This window comes from Nothoprocta perdicaria, unplaced genomic scaffold (assembly GCF_003342845.1).
Source record: "Nothoprocta perdicaria isolate Ctin4 unplaced genomic scaffold, notPer1 scaffold_449, whole genome shotgun sequence".
Taxonomy (NCBI): domain Eukaryota; kingdom Metazoa; phylum Chordata; class Aves; order Tinamiformes; family Tinamidae; genus Nothoprocta; species Nothoprocta perdicaria.
The window spans coordinates 8,823-30,771 of NW_020455698.1; the positions used below are offsets into that span (position 1 = coordinate 8,823).

The window sequence follows — 21,949 nt, forward strand, 5'->3', positions numbered from 1 at the left end:
GGGCCCTACAAAGTTTTGTGCGGCCTCCCCGGGCCTCCATGGGCAGCTCACTCCCCAGGTCCTGCAGTTTTTTGTGCGGCCTCCTGGGGCCTCCGTGTCCAGCTGGCCACATCCCCGCTCCTGTATTTCGTGCGGCCTCCCTGGGCCTCCATGCGCAGCTGGCCCCCCGGGCACTGCAGGCTTTCGTTTGGACCCCCTGCGCCTCTGGTCAAGCCTGGCCCCCCAGGCTCTCCAGGCATTTGTGCGGCCTCCCCAGACCTCCGTGCGCAGCTGGTCCCCCGGACGCTCCGGGCTTTCGGGCGACCTTCCCAAGCCTCCATGCGCAGCTGGCCCCCCGCGCCCTCCGGACTTTTGWGCATCCTCCCCAGGTCTCCATGCGCAGCTGGCCCCACCCTGCCCTGCAGGATTTCATGCGGCTTCCCCAGACCTTCGCGCACACGTGGCCCCCTAGGCGCTCCGGGCTTTCGTGCAGCCTCCTTGGGCCTCTGTGCACAGCTGGCCCCTTGGGCCCTGTTGGCTTTCATGTGGACTCCCCAGGCCACTGTTCGCATCTTGCCCCCCAGGAGCACTGTGCATTCGTGCGGCCTCCCAGGGCCTATGTGTGCAGCTGCTCTCCCGGTCCTTGCGGGCTTTCGTGCGGCCTCCTGGGGTCTCCGTGTGCAGCTGGCCACATCGACACTCCTGTATTTTGTGCGGCTTCTTTGGGCTTCGGTGCGCAGCTGGTCCCCCAGGCCCTATGGGCTTTCATGTAGCCTCCCTGGGCCTCCGTGCGCAGCTGACCCCTCGGGCCCTATGGTCTTTTGTGTGGCCTCCCCAGGCCTCCATGTGCAGCTGGCTTCACAGGCCTTGCGTCTTTCATGCAGCCTCCCTGGGCCTCCGTGCACAGCTGCCCCAGTCCCTGTGCGCTTTCATGTGGACTACTGGGGCTTCTGTGCGCCTGTGGGCTTTTGTGTGGCCTCCCCGGCCATGCACAGCTGGCTCCCCAGGCACTCCGGGCTTTCGTGCATCCTCCCCATGCCTCCTTGTGCAGTTGGCCCCCCAGGCGCTCCGGGGTTTCATGCAACCTCCCTGGGCCTCTGTGTGCAGCTACTCTCCCGGGCCCTGCAGGCATTCGTGCGGCCTTCTCGGGCCTCCGTGGGCAGCCCCTGCCTNACCTCCCTGGGCCTCTGTGTGCAGCTACTCTCCCAGGCCCTGCAGGCATTCGTGCGGCTTTTTCGGGCCTCCGTGGGCAGCCCCTGCCTCGGACCCAGCGGGATATCGTGAGGCCTCCCTCAGCCTCTGTGTGCAGCAGCCCCTCTGCACGCTCTGTGCATTTGTGCGGCCTCCCCAGGCCTCCGTGCACAGCTGGCCACCCAAACACTGCAGACTTTTGTGCGGCCTCCCYGGGCCTGGGTGGAGATGACTCTCTGGGCCCTGCAGGCTTTCATGAGGCCTCCCCGGGCCTCCGTGTGCAGCTCTCCCTCAGGCCCTTTGGGCTTTTGTGTGACCTTCCCGGGCCTCCGTGCACAGTTGGCTCTTCTGTGCGCTCTGGACCTTTGTGCAGCCTCCCTAGGCCTTCGCGCGCAGCTACTCTCCCAGGCCCTGCGGGCATTCATGCGGCCTTCTCGGGTCTCCGTGCACAGCTGGTCCTCTGGGCCCTGTGGGCTTCCGTGCAGCCTTCCCAGGCCTCCATGAGCGTGTGGCCCCCCGCGCCCTATGGGTTGTCGTGCAGCCTCCCCAGTCCTCCGTGTGCAGCTGGCCCCACAGGCACTCCTGTATTTCATGTTTCCTCCCTGGGCCTCCATGTGAATCTGGCGGCCTGCCCGGGCCTCCTGGCTCCCCGGGTCCTGCAGTCTTTCGTGCGGCCTCCCTGGGCCTTTCTGCGCAGCTGGCCCCCCAGGTGCTCCTGGCTTTTGTGCRGCCTCCCCGGGCCTCYGTGCGCAGGTGGCCCCCCAGTTGCCCTCTGGGCTTTCGTGCGGTCTCCCCCAGCCTCCATGTGCAGCTGGACCCCTGGGCCCCGCGGGCTTTTGTGCGGCCTCTTCGGGCCTCCTTGTGCAGATGACCCCCCAGACCACGCGGGCTTCCGTGCAGCGTCCCTGGGCCTCCATGTGCATCTGGATCCCCGGGCCCCACGGGCTTTCATGCGGCCTCCCCAGTGCTGCATGTGCAAATGACCCTGCGCGCTCTGTGGGTTTTCGTGCGGCCTGCCTGGGCCTCCGTGCATAGCTGGTTCCCTGGGCCCTGAGAGCTTTTGTGCGACCTGTCTGGGCCTCTGTGCACAGCTGGCCCCCCAGGCGCTCTGGGCATTTGTGTGGCCTCCCTGAGCCTCTGTGCATAGCTGGTTCCCCAGGCCCTGTGGGGTTTCGTGCGGCCTCCCCAAGCCTCTGTGCACAGCTGGCCCCTAAGGTGCTCCAGGCATTCGTGCGGCCCCCTCGGGCACCCGTGCGCAGCTGGCCCTCCGGGCCCTGCGGGCTTTCGTGCGGCTTCCCCATGCCTGCATGTGCAGGTGACCCACTGGGCACTTCGGGCTTTCGAGTGGCCTTCCCAGGCCTCCGTGCACAGCTGGCCCTTCCATGCCCTCCGGGCTTTCGTGCGACTTCCCTGGGCCTCTGTGTGCAGCTGGCCCCATGGGGCCTGCTGGCTTTCATGAGGCCTCCCTGGGCTTCCACGCGTCGCTGCCCCACCGGGTCCTCCGGCCTTTCATTTGGGCTCCCTGGGAGTCCGTGTGCACATGGTCCCCCAGGCACTCTGGACTTTCATGCGGCCTCCACRGGCCTCCATGCACAGCTGGYCCCCCAGGCCTTCTGGGCTTTTGTGCGGCCTCCCCGGGCCTACGCAGCTGGCCACCCAAACACTTCAGGCTTTCGTGCAGCCTCCCCGGGCGTTGGAGTGCAGATGACGCTCCTGGCCCTGCAGGCATTCGTGTGGCCTCCCCGGACCTCCGCATGCAGCTGGCCCTCTGTACCCTGCAGGCTTTCATGCGGCCTCCCCGTGCCTGTGTGTTCAGATGACTCTCCGGGCCCTGCGGGTTTTCTTGCGGCATCCCCAGGCCTCTGTATGCAACTGGACGCCCGCACCTTGCAGGCTTTCGTGTGGCCTCCCCGTACCTGCATGTGCAGATGACCCCCTTGGCACTCTGGGCATTCGTGTGGCCTCTCTAGACCCCTGTGCACAGCTTGTTGCCCGGGCACTCTGGGCTTTCGTGTGACCTTCCCAAGTCTCCATGCGCAGTTGACCCGTGAGGGACTCCAGGCTTTCGTGCGGCCTCCCTGGGCCTCCGAGTGCAGCTGGACCTCCAAGCCCTGCGGGCTTTCGTGCAGCCTCCCCAGGCATCCATGCGCAGCTGGACTCCCGGGCCCTGCGGGCATTCATGTGGCCTCCCTGGGCCTCCATGTGCAGTTGGCTCCCTGGGGCCTGCAGGCGTTTGCGTAGCCTCCCTGTGCCTGCGTGTGCAAATGACCCTCCTTGCCCTGAGGTCATTTGTACGGTCTCCCTGGACCTCCGTGCACAACTGGTCCCCCGGGCCCTCTGGGCTTTCGTGCAGCCTCCCCCAGCCTCCATGCATAGCTGGTGCCCCGGACAGTGCGGGTTTTTGTGCGGCCTTCCCAGGCCTCCGTACACAGCTGACAACCCAAACACTGCGAGCTTTCGTACGGCCTCCCCAGGCCTCCGTGTGCAGATGACCCCCCGGGCCCTGCGGACTTTGTGTGGTCTATCTGGGCCTCTGTGTGAACCTGGCTCCCCAGGCCCTGCGGGCTTTTGTGTGGCTTCCCTGGTCCTCCGTGCACAGTTGGCCCCGCGGGTGCTCTGGGCTTTCATGCAGCCTCCCCAGTCCTCCATGCGCAGGTGGCCACACGGGCGCTCCTGTATATCATCTGGTCTTCCTGGGCCTCCATCTGCAGCTGGCACTCTGTGTGCTCCAGGATTTCATTTGGCCTCCCTGGGCCTCCGTGTGCAGCTCGTTCCCCGGGCTCTCTGGGCTTTTTTGCAGCCTTCCCGGGCCTCCATGCACAGCTGGCACCCCGGACCGTGCAGGCTTTCCTGCGGCCTCCCCGGGCCTCCGTGTGCAGATGACCCCCTGGGCGCTGCGGGCTTTCACGTGGTCTCTCTGGGCCTCCGTGTGAAGCTGGCCCCTCAGGCCCTACAGGCTTTTGTGCGTCATCCCCTGGCCTTCACGCACACGTGGGCCCCCCGGGCACTCCAGGCCCTGCGGGCATTCATGCGGCCTCCCCGGACCTCCGTGCTCAGCCAGCAACCCCATCCCTGTGAGCATTTGTGTGGCCTCCTTGGGACTCCGTGCACAGCTGGCCCCACAGGCACTCCTGTATTTCATGTTTCCTGCCTGGGCCTCCGTGTGAAGCTGGCCCCCCGAGTTGCTCCGGGCATTCGTGCGGCCTGCCTGGGCCTCCGTGCACAGGTGGACCCCCAGGCCCTCTGGGCTTTCGTGCGGCCTCCCCCAGCCACCATGTGCAGCTGGCTCCCTGGGCCCCGTGGGCGTTCGTGCGGCCTCCCCGGGCCTCCATGCGCACATGGCCCCTAGGCCCTGTGGGCTCTTGTGTGAGCTCCCCGAGCCTCCGTGTGCACACGGACCACCAGGCACTTGGGCCTTTGTATGGCCTCCCTGGGCCTTCGTGTGCAGCAGGCCACCTGGGCCCTGCAGGCTTCCGTGCAGCCTCCCCGGGCGTCCATACACACGTGGACCCCCGGGCCATCCGGGCTTTCGTGGGGCCTCCCTGGATCTCTGTGAGCAGCTGCCCTCCCGGGCCCTGCAGGCCTTCATGTGGCCTCCCCAGGCTTCTACGCGCAGGTGGCCACACGGGCGCTCCTGTATTTCATCTGGTCTTCCTGGCCTCCGTCCACAGCTGGCACCCCGTGTGCTCCAGGATTTCATTTAGCTGCTCCAGGATTTCATTTGGCCTCCCCAGGCCTCTGTGCGCATTGGCTCCCCAGACGCTCTGGGCATTCGTGCGGCCTCCCTCAGCCTCCGTGTGCAGCTGGAATCCGGGGCCCTGTGGGCATTCGTGTGGCCTCCCCAGGCCTTTGTGTGCAGCTGGCCCCCGGGCCCTCTGCGCATTTGTGTGGCCTCCCAGGGCCTCTGTGTGCAGCTGGACCACCAGGCCCTGCAGACTTTCATGCGCAGTCTCCAGGCTTCCGCGCATGCATGACCCCCTGGGCCCTGTGAGATTTCGTGCAGCCTTCCCCGGGCTTGGTGCGCAGCTGGGCCCAGGGTTCTGTGGGCTCTCGTGCAGCCTTACCGGGCCTCCACGCGTAGGTGGCGCACCGGGCCCTGCAGGATTTCATCTGGTCTCCCCATGCCTCTGTGTGCAGCTGGCCCCCCGGGCCCTGCGGACATTCGTGCGGCCTCCCTGGGCCTCTGTGCATGCAGAACCCCCCGGGCCCTGTGAGCTTTCATGCAGCCTTTCCGTGCCTTCGTGCATGGCTGGGCCCTGGGTTCTGTGGGCTCTCATGGAGCATTATCACGCCTCCATGTGTAGGTGGCGCCCTGGGCCCTGTGAGATTTCATCTGGTCTCCCCAGGCCTCTGTGTGCAGCTGGCCCCTCTGACCATAAAGCCTTTCGTGGGGCCTCCCCGAGTCTCCATGTGCAGCTGGCTCCCTGCGCCTCCCAGCATTTCAAGGGGCCTCCCCGGGCCTCCGTGTACAGCTGGCGCCCCAGACCCTACAGCCATTCGTGGGGCCTCCCCAGGTCTCTGTGCGCAGCTGGCGCTCCACGCCCTCCGGGCTTTCGTGGGGCCTCCATATGCAGCTGGCTCCCTGGGGCCTGCGGGCCTTCGTGTGGCYTCCTGTGCCTGCGTGTGCAAATGACCCCCCTGGCCCTGAAGTCATTTGTACAGCCTCCCTGGACCTCCATGCATAGCTGGTGCCCCGGACAACGCGGGCTTTCGTGCGGCCTCCCCCAGCCTCCGCGTGCAGATAAACCCCAGGCCTTTTGTGCAGCCTCCCTGGGCATCCATGTGCAACTGGATGCCTGGGCCCTGCAGCATTTTGTGTAGCCTCCCCCAGCCTCTGTGCACAGCTGACCACCTAGGCCCTTGGGGCTTTCGTGACGCCTCCTGAGCCTCCATGCGCAACTGGCCCCCCAGGCACTCCAGGCTTTCATGTGACCTTCCCAGGCCTCTGTGTGCAGCTGGCCCCCAGTGCCCTCCGGGCTTTCCTGCAGCCTCCCTGGGCCTCTGTGCGCAGATGGCCCCCTGTGCCCTCCGGGCTTCTGTGCGGCTTCCCCTGGCCTCCATGCGCAGCTGGACTCCAGGGCCCTGTGGGCTTTTGTGCGACCTCCCTGGGCTTCCGTGCACACCTGACGCACGAGCCTTCCACGCATTCGTGCGGCCTCCCCGGGCCTCYGTGCTCAGCTGGCTCCCCAGACGCTTCGGGCTTTCGCTCGACCTTCCTGGGCCTCTGTGCACTCGTGGTCCCACGGGCTCTCCGAGCATTTCTGTGGCCTCCCTGGGCCTCCGTGTGCAGTTGGACCCCCCAGGCCCTCTGGACATTCTTGCAGACTCCCCAGGCCTCCATGCACAGCTGGCCCCTTGGGCCATGCAGGCATTTGTGCAGCCTCAGTGGGCCTCTGTGCGCAGCTGGCCACCCAAACACCGCAGGCTTTCGTGTGGCCTCCTCAGGCCTCCATGTGTGTGTGGCACCCCAGGCCCTGTGGCCTTTCATGTGGCCTCCCCCRGCCTCCCTGCACAGCTTGTCCCCCCAGCCCTCCGGGCATTCGTGCTGCTTCCCTGGGCCTCGTGCACAACTAGCCTCTCGGGCCCTATGCGCTTTCGTGCGGCCTCCCCTCAGCCTCCGTGTCCGGGTGGTCCCTCTGAGCAGTCCAGGCTTTTGTGTGTCCTCCCCCAGGCCTTCATGCACAGATGGCCCCAGGGGCCATCCGGGCTTTTGTGTGGCCTCCCTGGGCCTCCGTGTACAGATGGCCCCCTGGGCCCTGCAGGTGTTCATGGGGCCTCCCCAGGCCTCCATGTGCGCGTGGCCCCCTGGGCCCTGCATGCTTTCATGCGGTCTCCCAGGGCCTCCGTGCAGAGATGGCTCCCCAGGCTCACCGGACATTCATGCAGCCTCCCCAGGCCTCCGTGTGCAGCTGGGCCCCCGGGTCTTCCATGCGCAGCTGCCTTCCTGGGCCCTGGGGGCTTTCGTGCGACCTCCCCAGGCCTCTGTGCACAGGTGGCCCCTCAGCCCCTGCGGGATTTCATGCGGCCTTCCCAGGCCTCCATGCATAGCTGGCCCCCCCGGGCCCTGCATGAATTCATGTGGACTCCCTGGGCCTCCATGTGCAGCTGGCCCCTTCGGGCCCTGCGGGCTTTCATGTGGCCTCACCTGAATGCATCCCCTCTCACCCATTTGAGCTTCTTGTGGCCATGCAGCTGCTTCTTTCAGTGACCMCCAGCAAAATCTTCAAACACTGAGAGAAGACCACACTTTGAGGGGAAGACAAAAACCACACATCATCTGTAACAATATCCCGCTACGATACCTTTACCTGCTGTGCTCACGCCAACTGTCAGGCTAAGCATCCCTACACCTCCCAAACCCCTTTTAAAGCGGAATAGCTGTTGGTGATGGAGAAGGCGCCTTCAAAACAGTTGGCCCATGCTAGGCTCCACATCCTTTCTTCAATTTATACTTATTTTGATGCTCTTCTCTGAGACACGAGTCATCAGCTCTCTACAGTGCTCTGCATCTATACGCACAGAGCTAAAGGTCATTGAAGAACTCCACTGGTCACAACATTGTCCTTACAGCAAAAATAACTCTAGGGCATCCTATGAGGGCATGATCTTTTTCCTCCTTCCTCAAGGATGGAGTCTGTGGTGTTACTGCTGTGAGGAGAGGGAAAAAACAAACAACAAAACCCACCAAAGAAACCCTGTGCAAACAGACCATGAAAATTGTGAAGTGGACTGGTCACTGGACCCCTCTGTTGCTCTATCCCACTTCACACTACCGTGACTAACGCCTGGGCAAAAGTTGGCGTGAGATCCAAAGGTACCCACAGACATCAGATAGAAATACAGAGGAAAGCCCTACACAAAGAAACTCTTTCCCCATGTAAGACCCCATAGGCCAGAAAAGTCTATGAAACCAGAACTGTACAGCTCCAATGCTCTGGAAATGGTCCGCTGCTGCTGCTGTGACAGAGAAGGGCCATTGAAACTGGGACGGTGAATGTGGAATAGGTGAGACAAAAGAGAGCTCAGGCTGTAACAAAGTGGGAAATTAACAAAAAATAAAAGCAAAAAATAAAATTAAAAAAAAAAAATCACAGAATGTTTAAGGTTGGAAGAGCCCTCTAAAGATCATGTAGTACAAGCCCCTGCTCAAGCAGGGACATCTAGAGCACATGGAACAGGGTCACATCTGGGCAAGTTTAGAAGGCCTCCAGAGAAGGAGGCTCCACAATCTCCCTGGGCAGCCTGTTCCAGGGCTCCCTCACGATAGAGAAGTTCTTCCTCACATGCAAATGGAACTTCCTATGTTTCAACTTATACCCATTAAAACAAACAAAAAAAACACTCCACCACCACCAACCACCACACCCTGAAAGGATGCCAGAAGCATCGTCAAAGCCTCCAACAGGCCACAAAGATGACTGTCCACAATGCACATATGGAACAACAGTTCACTCCATTATATCCACTAACACAATGTTGACAAGTCCGGTCACACATCACACGTGGACGCCTACCATGCTAGAGTTGCACACTTCGAGACACACTTTGCAAGCGCAAAGAATGACATCAAAACCTGACTGAAAAAAAACACCGGCTACAAAATGTAGAGAGCGCTGCCCGCCCTAGTGCTCCCTGCCTCTCCGATGTACATAGCCCACCGTATCTGACTCTCATGCAGAAATTGCAAAGACATTCTGGTGTCCATTACCACTATATTTAACTTCTATAAGGCACTGCACTGCTTTTGAGCTTCAACAAAAATTCTCAAAGGGATGGGGGTCTCCCTCAAGTTTCCTTCGGTGACCCCATTTACCTTGATCACTGGCCAAATGAAAGCAAGAAAAATTAAAAACTAACGGTAAACAAAAGGTAAAAGTGAAAACCTAGGACCCCTAAATGCCCTAGGCTAAATACTAAGCCAAAGAGAAAAGAAAAATCAACCAACAAACAAACACACCCTCCTATTAGCTTACAAATCCATAGTATGCCCTTCAGTGGTCTTCCTTGCAAGAACATTTTTCTTTTGCAAAAGCAGCAATAAATATTCCTGGAGAATATAACTCCTCAACTGCTGCTATTTGCCAAGACCATTCCTCAACCTTATTATTCTAGGAAAACAAGAGCTGATTAAGTTCCATGACATCTGAGCCTGGGTTTATATAGCCCTAACCTGCTGCCCTACCCAGTGGCCCTTGTGAAGGAAGGACTGCACCCATGGCAGCCCTAAATACATGCAGCTGGGCCAAGCTAAGGCTTTTTCTGCCCTAAGTATAATGAGGAGTATAAAGAGATAAACACTTCGGTGATGAAACAGACCTGTGAGGTGATTACTATGACTTYATATATTTTATATTTGTAATATCAAGAGGTTGGTTGTTAAAATGTTTTTAATACTGTTAAATGCTAGACTGRCTATTAAAAGACTTTTACTGGGGGAGAGAAAGATAATTGTTAGGGAGAAAAAAATAAAGTATTAGAGGAGGAGCAAAAGAAGGATTAGGAGAGAGAGAAAAATTATTAGTGGGTGAGAAGGAGAATTATTAAGGGGAAGGAAAAAATAACTGAAGAAAAAGTCATTACAGGGAGAAGCAAAGAATAATTGTCAGGAAAGAGAGAAGTGTGGGCAGAGCAAGAAATKGAACTATTAAGGGATAAGAAGAAGAATTCTAGGTGGGAGGAAAGGAGAATTATTAGGGGGATAAAAAGGGAAATATTAAAATGTGAGAAAAAGAGTATAATGGACAAGGAAAAGAATTATTAGCAAAAGAAGAAAAGAATGGAAAGGCAGAGTGAAAGAATTACTAGTTGGGACTAAGAATTACAAATGGGGCTATGAGGGACCTATAGGTTCAAGGGACGCACTGCTGGCCGCAGAAAGGGCAGGAGGACCTTCCAAGCCTTCACATGGTGCCCTAGGGCATCTACACAAGTAGGGCTGGGAGTACGCTACAGGCGTTTTTGTCACCTCGATGGGGACTGGTGGACCTGACATGCCATTGTGTGGCCCCCTGGATTCTCCACGCACACGGTGCCTCTGTGCCCCCACAGAAACAGCAGGCTTTCGTGCAGCCTCCAYGCRCACGTGGCCCCGGGGACCCTGCAGGCTTTTCTCTGGCCTGCCCAGGCCTCCGTGTGCATGTGGCCCTAGAGGCCCTGCAGGCTTCTGTGCGGCCTCCCCGGGCCTCCATGCAAACGTGGCTCCAGGAGGCCTCTGGGCTTTTGTGGGGCCTGGCCGGGCCTCCGTGTGCAGGGGGGCCCTCTGGGCTTTTGTTCAGCCTCCACAGGTCTCCCTGYGTATGTGGCCCCAGGGGCCCTGCAGGCTTTTGTGTGGCCTCCCCGGGCCTCTGTGCACATGTGGCCCTGGGGGCCCTCTGGGATTGCATGCTGCTTCCCAGGGCCTCCCCAGGCTTCCTGGTGCATGTGGACCCTATACCTTGTTATCAAGGCTGCAGACTTCAATTTTGTTATTTCCTTGTTGTTGAATACTTGGGTCTATTTAGGTTCTGTAGGTAAGCACTGACTAGATAGAAAGCAGTGGATGAGTGACATAGGGATGTTCTGATAGTTTTCCTGCTGTAGCTCCTTCTCACCCATTTGGGACACTTATGGCTCCTTGTTCAAATCCCTATTCTACTAAAGATGCTTTCTTCTCCCTGGTGCCTATTTTTTGGAGGAAGGAAAGAATATGGGAGTTGCTCTTAGTCTCAGAATCACACCCAGCAGCATGTTTGTGAAGAATTCTCACTCCCTCGAGACTGCTAGAAAGCGCAATACACACTGCTTGYAGAACACAGCATATAAATCATAGTATTTGTCAGTCTTACAGCCATAGTTAYTGAAAACACTGGCTTTTTCATGAATTCGATGAGTTTTATCGACAGCATTTTAGGCCCAAAGCAATGCAATTTGCTTGCTAATACATTTGGAGCAAACAAGACTGGTAAAAAGACTATTTCCCACTTCAGAGAGGATCAGTTTTGTGGCAGGTCCTGTCATCCTCAGATGAAGTTTATGAAGGTGCTTTGGAAAAGTCCAGACCAAGTTGTAAGAATGAACTAAGTTATACACGAGAGAAAAGAAGCACTAGGTGAAACCCCAGGCTAATTGCTTGGGTTTTCTCAAGCAATTTATAAACATCAATCTTTTGTATGTAAAAAGGAACACAGCCCTACTTTGTAAGGGTTGAGACAATGATATGCTTCAGATGTAAGAAGCTGTTCATCTGAACTAGTTACATTTTACTTCTGAGAGATGTTTCTGAAGTTTTGGGAACAGCACACGTAAGTTTTAAGAACAGTTATTTTCTTCCATGGTTCTAATAAAACTGTAATTTAATTTTAATCATGATAGAAAACCTAATCTCTTAATTCAAAGCATGAGAATTAAAAGCCAATAGTGGACATACGCTGTCTTTTATGATTACTAAGTTTTTCCATGGTGTATGGAATATCTGCAATTCCAGAGACAAAGTAAAATATGACTACTCTTCTGTCATTTATCATCCCAGTAAGTCCACCTTCAAGTTCAGCTCAGAGTCATTCACAACACTAACTTTGCATTAAAATTTCAGTGTAAAACAAAGGCAATAAAATTAGATACTTCTGTCTCATATGCCAGACATTCTCTCACTTCAACTTAAAGAATTTAAAAGTCTCATTTTGTTAAAGAAGCATGGTAAATCTKGTACAGCAGAAGTAGTAGTGTACACCAGTAACCAAGAACTGAAGCAAAATCAACTCATTATACACAAGTTWAAATCCTTTGACAAGTACTTTGTTGTAAGAGTTTGCTTCTGGCTCAGATGTTTAAATCCAGCTAAATATTCTTCTCTGCAGGAGATACATACAGCCCACTGCAGCTTAAAGTAACATGACCAAGATCAAATACTGTTAAAATCGTAAGGAGTTCACTMCAGCTCTCACCACCTTCCAGGTAAAATGGGTAGGGGGAGAATTTAAGTTATACRTCATGTGAATTATTCTGTTTTATCTTCATCCTCTGCAGCATAGATAGCTTGATTCCTTCTCTTAATTTTTTTCATGCCACTGTTCCCATTTTCATTACAACCAACACGCTTTAAAGATCTCTCATTCAAGCTCTTCTCTTCCAGCTGCTTACTTGCCCCYGATTTCTCCAGGTCCTCATTGTTGGAGTCCATAGCATCATCAGATGACACCACCATGGAATCTGGCATGATCCTGATGTCAGAAAAACTTGTGGAGAAGTCAGGAGGGTGGTCAGGGGAAGGGTCTACAGAGCATGTACTCAAGTCCTCATCACCACCTTCTTCATCCAGCATGATTTCATCTGGGTTAATGGATGAAAGCCCAGAATGATCTGTATTATATTCACTGGGTTCCTCTGCAGAGCCAGCACTGTCCATCTCCTCTTCCTCCTCCTCTTCGTATTCCGCACGTACTGAGCCCTCTTCTTTACCTTGCTGGATTCTGTGATTCATGTCAGTGAGGCCAAACTGAGCACAGAATTCAGTGGTCTGGGGATTGATGGTATGAACTGGTTGTCTGTGTTTCTGGGGTTTGCTGGGATCATAACAGGCGGCTGTCAGCATGAAATTACTGGGGATTTTGAGGTTATGATTCAACTCTTCTAACACTTCTTTAATAGCTTCTTCTGTCACACTGTAATCCCACCTAAGGAAGTGAACAAAGTTACCATAAGTGAATATCGTCAATATTTTCTGTTCCTACTGCAAAGAAAAGCTTTTAAGCTAACAAATTTCTCTAACTACAGATACCAAATTCCTCAAATGGATTTTCATGAACATCCATTACCTTGGGTCAAAACTGACATTCTCCTTTTCCCTCAAAGATTTGCCTATTACATCACCACACCCAATAATAATACCACCCTRATCTAGCAATCCAGTCAGATCTTCAAACTCAGAATGTAACTCACAAAATCACCCACATACTTTTTGAATAACAGCAAACATGTATCCTCACCCCAGCTCCCCACAAAAAGGGGCATAACCAAGTATTTCCACTCCCCCCAAAAAGTAATTGCCTATAGAGCAGTAAAGAAGTTTTATTCTTGTTACCAGCCCTTCCATTTTCCAAGGCAATTATCTAGCCTGCAGGCAGGCTGCAGAAGAGACAAATATAAGCATAATTTCAGCGCAAGAAAGGCACATTTTTCCTCCCCAGTTTGCCTGCTGCTTACTTTGCATGGAGGCCATTATTTTCGGGCATATTCCAGGACCTTGGAGTCACATTAATGAGACTGTTGGTAGCCTTGAGAACTGCAATCCACTCGGGATCATACTCCAGTGAGTCATTTGCATTAGGATCATGTTCTATGTCTACTATCTTTAGGAAAAGAAGATGGCAAAACAAATGAATTACTTCTCTTGATGGAAATAGATAAACAATTGAACTGTTATTTCAGAGTAGAATTTTAAGCAAATTTGACGTATATTGAGCTAATGATCTCAAATAAGTCTTCCCAAATAAGACATCTCTATATATAAATTTGTAGGAATATGACATAAGAAGAGGGAGTCAACAAGGACGGAAGGTAGCATATCTGCAGACCATTTTGCTATAGGATTTTAAATGCAATTTAGCCCCCTTTTTTTTGTTTGTTTTTTTTTTTTTTTTAAATACAAAGACCTACCTACCCTTGGGCTCAGCCCCAACTTCAGACAAACAACAAATGGATCCTAGCACACATCCCAAGAACAGATGATGAATCATCTTTCCTTTAAGCTGACAAATAAAGGCTACTCTAAAGGGAAATTACTAAAACGCTCAACTGCTTTTGTAGAACATGCTGCCAGCAGCTCCCTCTCAAAGCAAAAGATGTTAATTTTAGCACCTTTACAGATGGAGCAGTGCAGACAGCACATGTAGGCTATGCACATAAACATTGTTCTGCTCCTGGCACGTTGTCCCCTGTGCCAGTTCTAGCTTTCATTCATGTTTGTAATAAAGTCATGCAAAGAGTCTATCCTTGAAGCAAAGGTACAGCATAAACACATCTTAAAAGGCCAGGTATCCACAGCAAGRTATTTCTGAATCACTGCTGATACCAATTTTTCAATAACTGGACAAAAAGCTGTGAAGATGTCAAACGGAGTGTCCTTATGGTACGTACRGTTAAAAAATCCTATAACACAAATCTAACTGTTGCTCTCCATAGCCAAGATACACACCAAACATGGAAGTACAGCCATGCTCCTAGGAACCTGCATCAATCTCTCCTGGAATGCACAGCACTGAAAACAACTTACAATGTTCAAGCCTGCCTGAATTCATCAAGCCAGACCCTTATCTGACCCAAACTGCTACAGGAAGGAAGCAGATGAGCCTCAAGACTCTAGTCTTTCTTCTTAGGGTTGATTGAGTTTGATAAAGCTGAGCTGCTTCTCCAGTTAAGCCAACTACTTGTTCTAAAGTAAAAGAAGTTGGCTGAAAAGAGCAACCACACACAAAGGCCATTCCACATGTACACCTAATTTCTTTACAAATACCCTGTTTATTGGACCTGTTCCCCAGCTTCTATCTGAGCAYGCACACTGCAGTTCAGACAAGTGAAGCACTCAGTAAAAATGCGCAGTACATGCTCATCACCTGCAGAAAGTCTCTGTGAGGCAGACATTTGTCCAGAGCAAGAAACTTGGTTGCTTTTGGTAGCTCTTCTTTGGAGTCTGTCTAGAAAACAAGCACCATTAACACTACCATTAATATTTATTGAAATATGGCCATTTAAATCAAGTAACAGAGAAATTTAAAGGCATATTTTAAACAAAAGAAGTTTCTGAAATAGAGAAACATCATGAGATAGTAGAGGGTGGAGGAATAAAGAGAAGCAGAACTCTCAGAGGAAGCTGGATGTTAAAAACATAAAGCAAGAACCACAGATCTCCCTCAACCAAGGCACCTGGGCCAACTTGAYCTTGATGTTGAAAGAAAACTTTAACAATAGATCTGCTGAGCACAGAAGGTCTAGAGTTACAGCTGACCAAGAAAATAGTTTACAAATGGGAATAGCAGGTGACAACATTTCCAGGAGCAACCTACATCAAGAAGTCRTAGCCTATGGAGGCTTTTGGAGTTTATCTAAACAGCCTGGCGTACTTTACCTGCCAGGGCTTAACTTCAGGAACCCAGCTGTTTCGGTTACCCCACTGACATCTTCTGAGTCACTTGCTGCCCTTCTCTATCACTTTATTTCTAATTTGTCCCTTTTCTCAGTGAAGTGCTTAAAAGGGAAGTTTGCTACAAATTTAAATAAAGACATTTCAAGTTCAGCAGTTAGCTATTTGCTGTCCCTAAAGATGAGGTAGTTGCACCATTGATTTATAACATCTGTTTTACTTCCATAAACTAGCAGCCTTCAGACTAATTAATGTCTTGGGGCTTGCCAGCTATTTTAATACCTGAGAGAAAACATCAAGACCATTTTTTTTTTCCAGACACGACTTCCTGCTTTGGAGTTCTTATATGTGCTTGGACATACACATTCTTGGTTCTTTTTCTTTACCTGGTGTTGCATGAAAGCTGCAAATTTAACATGAAGATGTGCTGAAAACCAGTAGGTGGGTTTCAGATGCTGCAGGAGCTCTGAAGCAGCAGGGCTTCCTAGTGTGTTACTTTCCACTTCTTGACGGAAGAAAGATTTCATCTGAAGAAGCTGCTGTTTGTTCCCATAGTGATATATGCTCCTCGGCCAATCATGTGACATAAATATATCCATGGGACGCTTTAGCTATGAAGTCAAAAATGTAGGGTGAATARACACGTTTAAATCACATTTCAAATTTACACAGCACAAAATGGCACTTGTRTAACAGCAGGTACTCTCTTGCAGATCACAGTTACCAGTGACCAACAGCCTCACTTTTTAGAGCAACAAAATTATTGCTCTCAATTGCACAAGCACAATCTTCCAGGTGGCCTTTGAGGTTACCAAACATTTTCAAGACAGCAGGCTGTGCTTTACCTCTGTACTGCCTTGTAAGAGACAGCAGAACTTACAGATAGCATCAGACACTCAGAATATGCTTGAAACTACAACTGTGGAGAAAGTTCTGTCTGCAATAATGGTTTTTTTCCTTCATGAAATTTAAAAGCTTTCTTTAAAAAGAGATAATGGCTATACATGGTAGTCCTCTTTAAAGGAAACACCAGTCTCAATGCACCAACTACACCTTACTTCAATATTCAGCACTTGTTATCAACTCACTCTGCTGGTTCATTTTCCACTTATTTTGACTAGTTAACTTCCTATCAATGAGGCATTTTATTAGACAAGGTAGTATCTGTCTCCCTACACATTATACAAACTTAGAACAAATGCATATAACTAGGGTACCTTCTTGTGAATTTTATCCTATAATTAACCCATCCAAAAAAGACCACACTCATGCCTGTACCCAAATCAAGTATATCTGCACTACTAAGCAAAGCAGTGAAGCAAGTATGCTGCAGGAACAACTGCAGAACTACAGCCAGCATAAATGAACTGGTCAGAAGCAGCAAGTATTGAAAAGAAGTCTCAGTTCTTTACCAGTATACTGTTCAGAATAGCTTTAGCATCTTGTTTCCTGGTTAATGAAAATCATTATTATATAGGATTGTTAAAAAAAATAAATAAATAAATAACCTGCTTAAGTTTGAAGACCTCAATATTCCTCACATGGTAAGCACTTCTTATTGTTTCCTGGTTGTATGGTGGACACTCAAAGTGGCCTGAAACATTGAAGAAAGAAAAGTTGTCTGCATCACCAGTTCCCTCCTAACTCTACTGGCGGGTTGACCTCTCAGGGACACACAAACATCTAGGGCAATATCAAACACAGCTCATGGTTGCAGGAGATGCTGCATTTTCTCTACAGAAGGCTTAAACCAACAGTCTGCTCACTCTTCTCAGTCATGAGGCAAGTAAATCTCCAAAACCAAACAATTATCTACTACAACAAATGTTTCTTCTAGTATCTCTAGTTTTTCTGTACATAAAGAATGCATTAATTGGTTTGTGGAACACAAAACTAGGAGTTTGACTCTAACACTCATAATTTAGGACAATTCTGAAGCAAGTAACTGTRCTTTCAAGGTTGTCACTGATTTCATGTGTTTCTTCAAAGCCCAACTATGAATGCACAGTTTGACATATTCAGCAAAGGTATTCCCTTACCAAGGGGATCTAGTCCACAAGTTTGCCTCAAGGCAAGAAAACTGAATATCTGGCAGAGCTCCTACACACTCTTAGATTGAACAGCAAGAATACATTTTAGGTAGCTAACGCTATTGTGAAAAAAAGTCTGGTATGCCAAGAGCAATATTCAGGTCAACAAGTGCTTCAGAACACTAGTTTATTACTGTGCAGTATGAAAGACACCCACAAAGCTTCTCTGAAGCAGTATCATATGAAAAACAGAGTCACTGTACARTAATTGCAAACAACAATTTTTTATTCCCTAAGTGGAGGAGATGAGAAGACTAATCCACCTTCAGGTATTACTTACACCAGCTAACAGTTGTGAACAATTCTCTAAGCACCCAGGGAGACACTTCAATGTTCAATAACTACGCAAACCTGGGGGAATCATTCTCACACTAAGTCACTGTTCAAAACAGCACATTTGTACAATACCACACTTAGAAGTTTTACATAGCGAAAGCTAAAGAGCTTTATAGCATATGCTAAAGAGGCCCTGCCAAGGAAGCATCATGGCTATCCCAAACATTTGCATTTGCTTCCTGCTGTGGCTGACAAGCAGTTGTCACGATATCCACCACCTCCAGAAAGCCCCAGAAAGCCCCAAAACCCCACCATACCTTTCCGGTAGTCATGAGACTTGAAGATACCCGAGATACCGCCAATCCTCACACCGCGGAACCGCACAACGCCAGCATAACCTAGGGGAGACACAAGGGTGGCTCACCACGATGGGACCAGACTGGAACCGGGATGGTGACACTCACGGCCAGGCCATACCAAGGTAGTAGATATTGGGAGCCACCCAGCCGCCATAGGGCAGCTCCTGCAGGTGATTGGATGCCTCGTGGTTGCCGCCAATGAAGATGGTGAGCACGGGAGCCTTCTTCTCGCCCGAATAGTACCTGCAGTGACACAACATGGTGGTAGCAGCAAGGGCGGGCCGGTCGAAGCGGGCAGGGCGCGGCGCACTCACCGGTAGAAGGTCTCCATGTGGCGGTACTTYGCGGGCACGGCCATGCAGCGCAGGTCCGCCTCGTTGCGCACGGCCTGGAAGTCGCCACAGCAGAGCAGCACGTCGGGCCGCACGTTATGGCGCCGCTGAAGCAGCTCCAGCGTCTCGTAGAGCTTGTCCAGGGCGCCATGGCAGCAACCGGCCACCGCCACCTTCATGGCCGCCGCGGCGGGCGTGCGTCCGTCCGTCCGTCCCTCCCTCCGCCGCGCGCACGCGCCGCGCGCACCTTGCGCGTCACCGCCGCCCGCGCGTGCGCGCTGCGGGGGATGACGCTACGCGGGTGCCGTGGGCAGCTTGCCAGGAGCGTCGGCCGCCGCCTTCCCGCTCCGCCGCTTCCAGCGGGCCGGGAGGCCTCTTCCTTCCCCGAGATTCACTCGACCGCTCGCTCAGGCAGAACCCGCTGTAACTGCAAATCTGTACWTGTAAATCCCGTGCCTTTCGCTTGGGCTTGCCCCAAGACCCTRTCCCGTCTGGCCCACCCGTACATCTTCTTGTTGTAATCTCATTTTCTGCGCTCTATTCATTACGTGAGAGGCAAGAGACAAACTGAAGGCACCCAGAGAGAGTTTGAGTCACAAGATTTACCTGCAGCGATGCCCTTGTGCCCCCGAGGACCTCCCAGCCTGGTGCTGCCCCTGATAACCGCAGCACGAGTTACGATCTGCGGCGCAAGCCTCGTCTGCGCCATCCCTGTGGCTGTGGCGGGGCAGCTGCCTCCCTTTCCCGGTGCCCCCCTTCTCCTTTTGACTGGTCCCCAGCGACACCCATCGCGCTGCTCCGCGGAAGCCCGCGCACGAGCCGAGCTGCCGGGCTGCAGTGAGGGGCAGGGACCCCTCCGCAGCGAGGGGCTCTCTGGCCCCGCGTCTTCCCAAGGCACCTCAGGTCTGCGACAGCACGTAACGGCCCCCAGTCTCTGCCTTACGTGCCTCAGAGCTGGGCGTGGCGGCCGTTGGGGCGTGGCGGCCGTTGGGGCGTGGCGGCCGTTGGGGCGTGGCGGCCGTTGGGGCGTGGCAGGACCGTTGGGGCGTGGCGGCCGTTAGCAGGGCGCGCGGAGGGGCGGGGCAGGTTTCGGCGGGCTCGCGCGGGGTCTTGCTCCCCCTGTGCTCCCCCCGCCTTCCCCTCTGGGCAGGCGGCGCCATTTCGGGGCCGCGGTTCCCCCCTCTTGCAGCCGGGCCCCGAGCTACGCGCCTGCGGCCGCCGCCTCCGGGGCGGGGCCCCGCGCCCTGCCGCGCGGAAGGGGCCGGCGCGGGTGGAGCGGAGCGGAGCGGAGCGGGTGGCAACGCGCGCGCGAGGCGGCGGCGCCGGCATGGGACGACGGGGCGCTGCGCCCACGGGTAGGTGGGGAACTGCCCGCGGGCGGGCGGTGGGGCTGGGGAGCACTGCGGGAGGGCTGTGGGGGAGCCCTGCGCCGTTAGTCGCGGCGAGCGGGGCGCTCGGGTGGCCGTGAGGCGTCATTTCTCCAGGCGTTTGGCTGCCTGACCTCCCTGTGTCGCTGGAAGCCAAATCCAAGATGTGGGTGGGCGTAAGCTCACAGTCCTTAGGCTGGACAACTAACGGAGGCATTTCTGAGGGACGTGCTTTACCGGAGCGGGTCCCTCTGACGGTCATCACCTGGCGTCAAGCAATGTAAATAGTTTTTTAAGCCCAGGGCTAATTTTGCTATCGGTACTCTCCCCTCTGAAGAGGGAAGCTGTGGAAGAGGTGCTGTTTTCYGCCTCTGTCTTCCCTATTACAGCAGGTTAGCAGAGCAAAGGGACGAGCTAAAGAGAAGAGACAGGTAGTCCCTACCGCTACTTAAAGGTCTGGCTCTGTTCCTAGTAGGAGCAGTGCTCTCTTGTCTTTGGGAAACTAGTTTTCCAGTCCTGTACRTAAAATAGCCTCTGCCTCCGTGGTGTTTTTTTGTGAATCTCTCAAATGTGGTAGGTTCTTAATAACAGTTTACATGGAGAAAGGAAAATTACTGGGGAGCTTGGCGGGGTTTGTCAATGCTGCTAAGACTTCTCTCGGTTTAGTAAAGCTATTTACTTAGAGCCCACTAATGCTTAGACAGTGCATTTGTTTATATGTATAAAATGTATATGTGTGTGTGAATGTGAACCATTAGCAATGTGTATAAGGTGAAATAATATGCATTTCACTTTATATAAACCACAAAGATGAAGTTTTCTGATAGCAGAGTCTGTTTCTACTGCCTGGACCTCTGTCATTTGTCACTTTATTTTGTGTTTGTCATTTGTACCAAGGTGTATCATTGAAGGTATCTGTGGCCAGGCTGCCTTGTGCTCAGGCTGACTGGTGCACAGCCAAGGCAGGAGTGAAATTTGCTGGTAAAGCATCTGCTTCGTCTCCCTCCGCCTGTGGAGCGGGTGGCAGCCTGGAGGTCGGAATGAGTACGATTCTGTACGGGAAGCCCCAGCAGTGTAGATAGGATACTGCCCAATGAAATTTATTATTTTCTCCCCCGAAGTTTTGTGAGGATTGTTCTCTATCATCCTTGCAGTTGCCTTTTTCCTCTTCCCCCTCCCACTCAAACTACGCCAAACTGATAACTGGATGTATGTGATCTTGACATAGTACAGAGGTTGCCCTGCAATCTTCATTCACTTCCTTGTGCATAAAGTCTTACAATAGCATATTTACTTAGATTATCATAGCTTCCTTTCCTCATGTGAAATGGGGTTTTCTCCCTTTACACAGGTTTGAACTTTTCAGAGGAATAAGAGCTCAGAACTTCAATTCTGGCTGAATTTGGGCAGTGAAGTGGGGCTGCGAGAATGAAGGAATTTTCTCATTCATAATTAAGTCAGTTAAACACTATTTTACAGAGCCGAGTTCACATGTGCTGCTAGGCAAGCCTCTTCCAACAGACTTTCCACTGCATTTGTGTTCTATTTTCATTCCTGCTTAGGTGCCCCTGGATCAAACTTGCAGAATATCTGACTAACAACAGAAAGGGAAGTGAGCTGGAGTTGTACTTTGAGCATATCAGCTTTAATGTCACATACTTCAAGAAGTCAGGCATTGCAACCCCAAAATGGATGTATTCCTGTTTCTGCTTGTCTTTACACATAAAGTGAGCGTGGTATCACCTTGCCGATGGAAAGTTGTGGAAATAAGTGCTTAAGAGGCACCATCACTAAATGCTGGTGACAGTGAAACTAGTAATTCCAGTTTTAGAGTAGTGTGTGGATAGGATGCAGTAAGCAATATATGAGGCCTCGTGTTAACAGCAAGCATGTTAAAAGTGTCTTCCTTTTTTTTGAATATTCATTTATATTTATGACTATGRATGTGAATGGTTTAGTATTGAGTGAAATTAGAAACGCAGAAGAGACTTTGCTTCTCCAATGCTTTGTGTATCACTTGTCTTTTCAATCCACATATGCTGGAAAGAAGGGAAAAAGATGTGAATGGATGTTCATTCTTGCTTTGTTTTGTAAAACTCTGTGGGTTTTACAAAATATAAAGGCAAACAAACTTTTTCTCCCTTGCTGAGGCTAAAACAGCCCTAATTTTCCTTGGTGGAAAGAAAAAGGGGATAGTAAAGTTACCCCTCCTTAAATCATTTGTTGCTTGGCTCATAGT

At 52.4% G+C, this 21,949-nt stretch overlaps 2 protein-coding genes across 2 annotated transcripts in view; one reads left to right on the plus strand and one right to left on the minus strand.

The window, feature by feature from the left end:
• Positions 1–11,536: 11,536 nt before the first annotated feature.
• Positions 11,537–18,522, minus strand: DBR1 (debranching RNA lariats 1). The gene is made up of 8 exons (XM_026046544.1): positions 18,326–18,522; positions 18,130–18,254; positions 17,970–18,050; positions 16,795–16,880; positions 15,673–15,897; positions 14,760–14,840; positions 13,351–13,496; positions 11,537–12,821 (listed from the first exon to the last, which is right to left on the minus strand). The coding sequence occupies exons 1-8, from the start codon at positions 18,520–18,522 to the stop codon at positions 12,146–12,148; spliced, it is 1,617 nt and encodes a 538-aa protein (XP_025902329.1). The 3' UTR covers positions 11,537–12,145.
• A 1,124-nt stretch (positions 18,523–19,646) lies between these two features.
• PPP2R3A (protein phosphatase 2 regulatory subunit B''alpha) overlaps positions 19,647–21,949 on the plus strand; it is a 36,816-nt gene continuing 34,513 nt past the window's right edge. The window contains exon 1 of the mRNA XM_026046541.1: positions 19,647–19,698. The gene's annotated coding sequence lies outside the window, so the exon portion shown is untranslated. The remainder of the gene's footprint in view (positions 19,699–21,949) is intronic.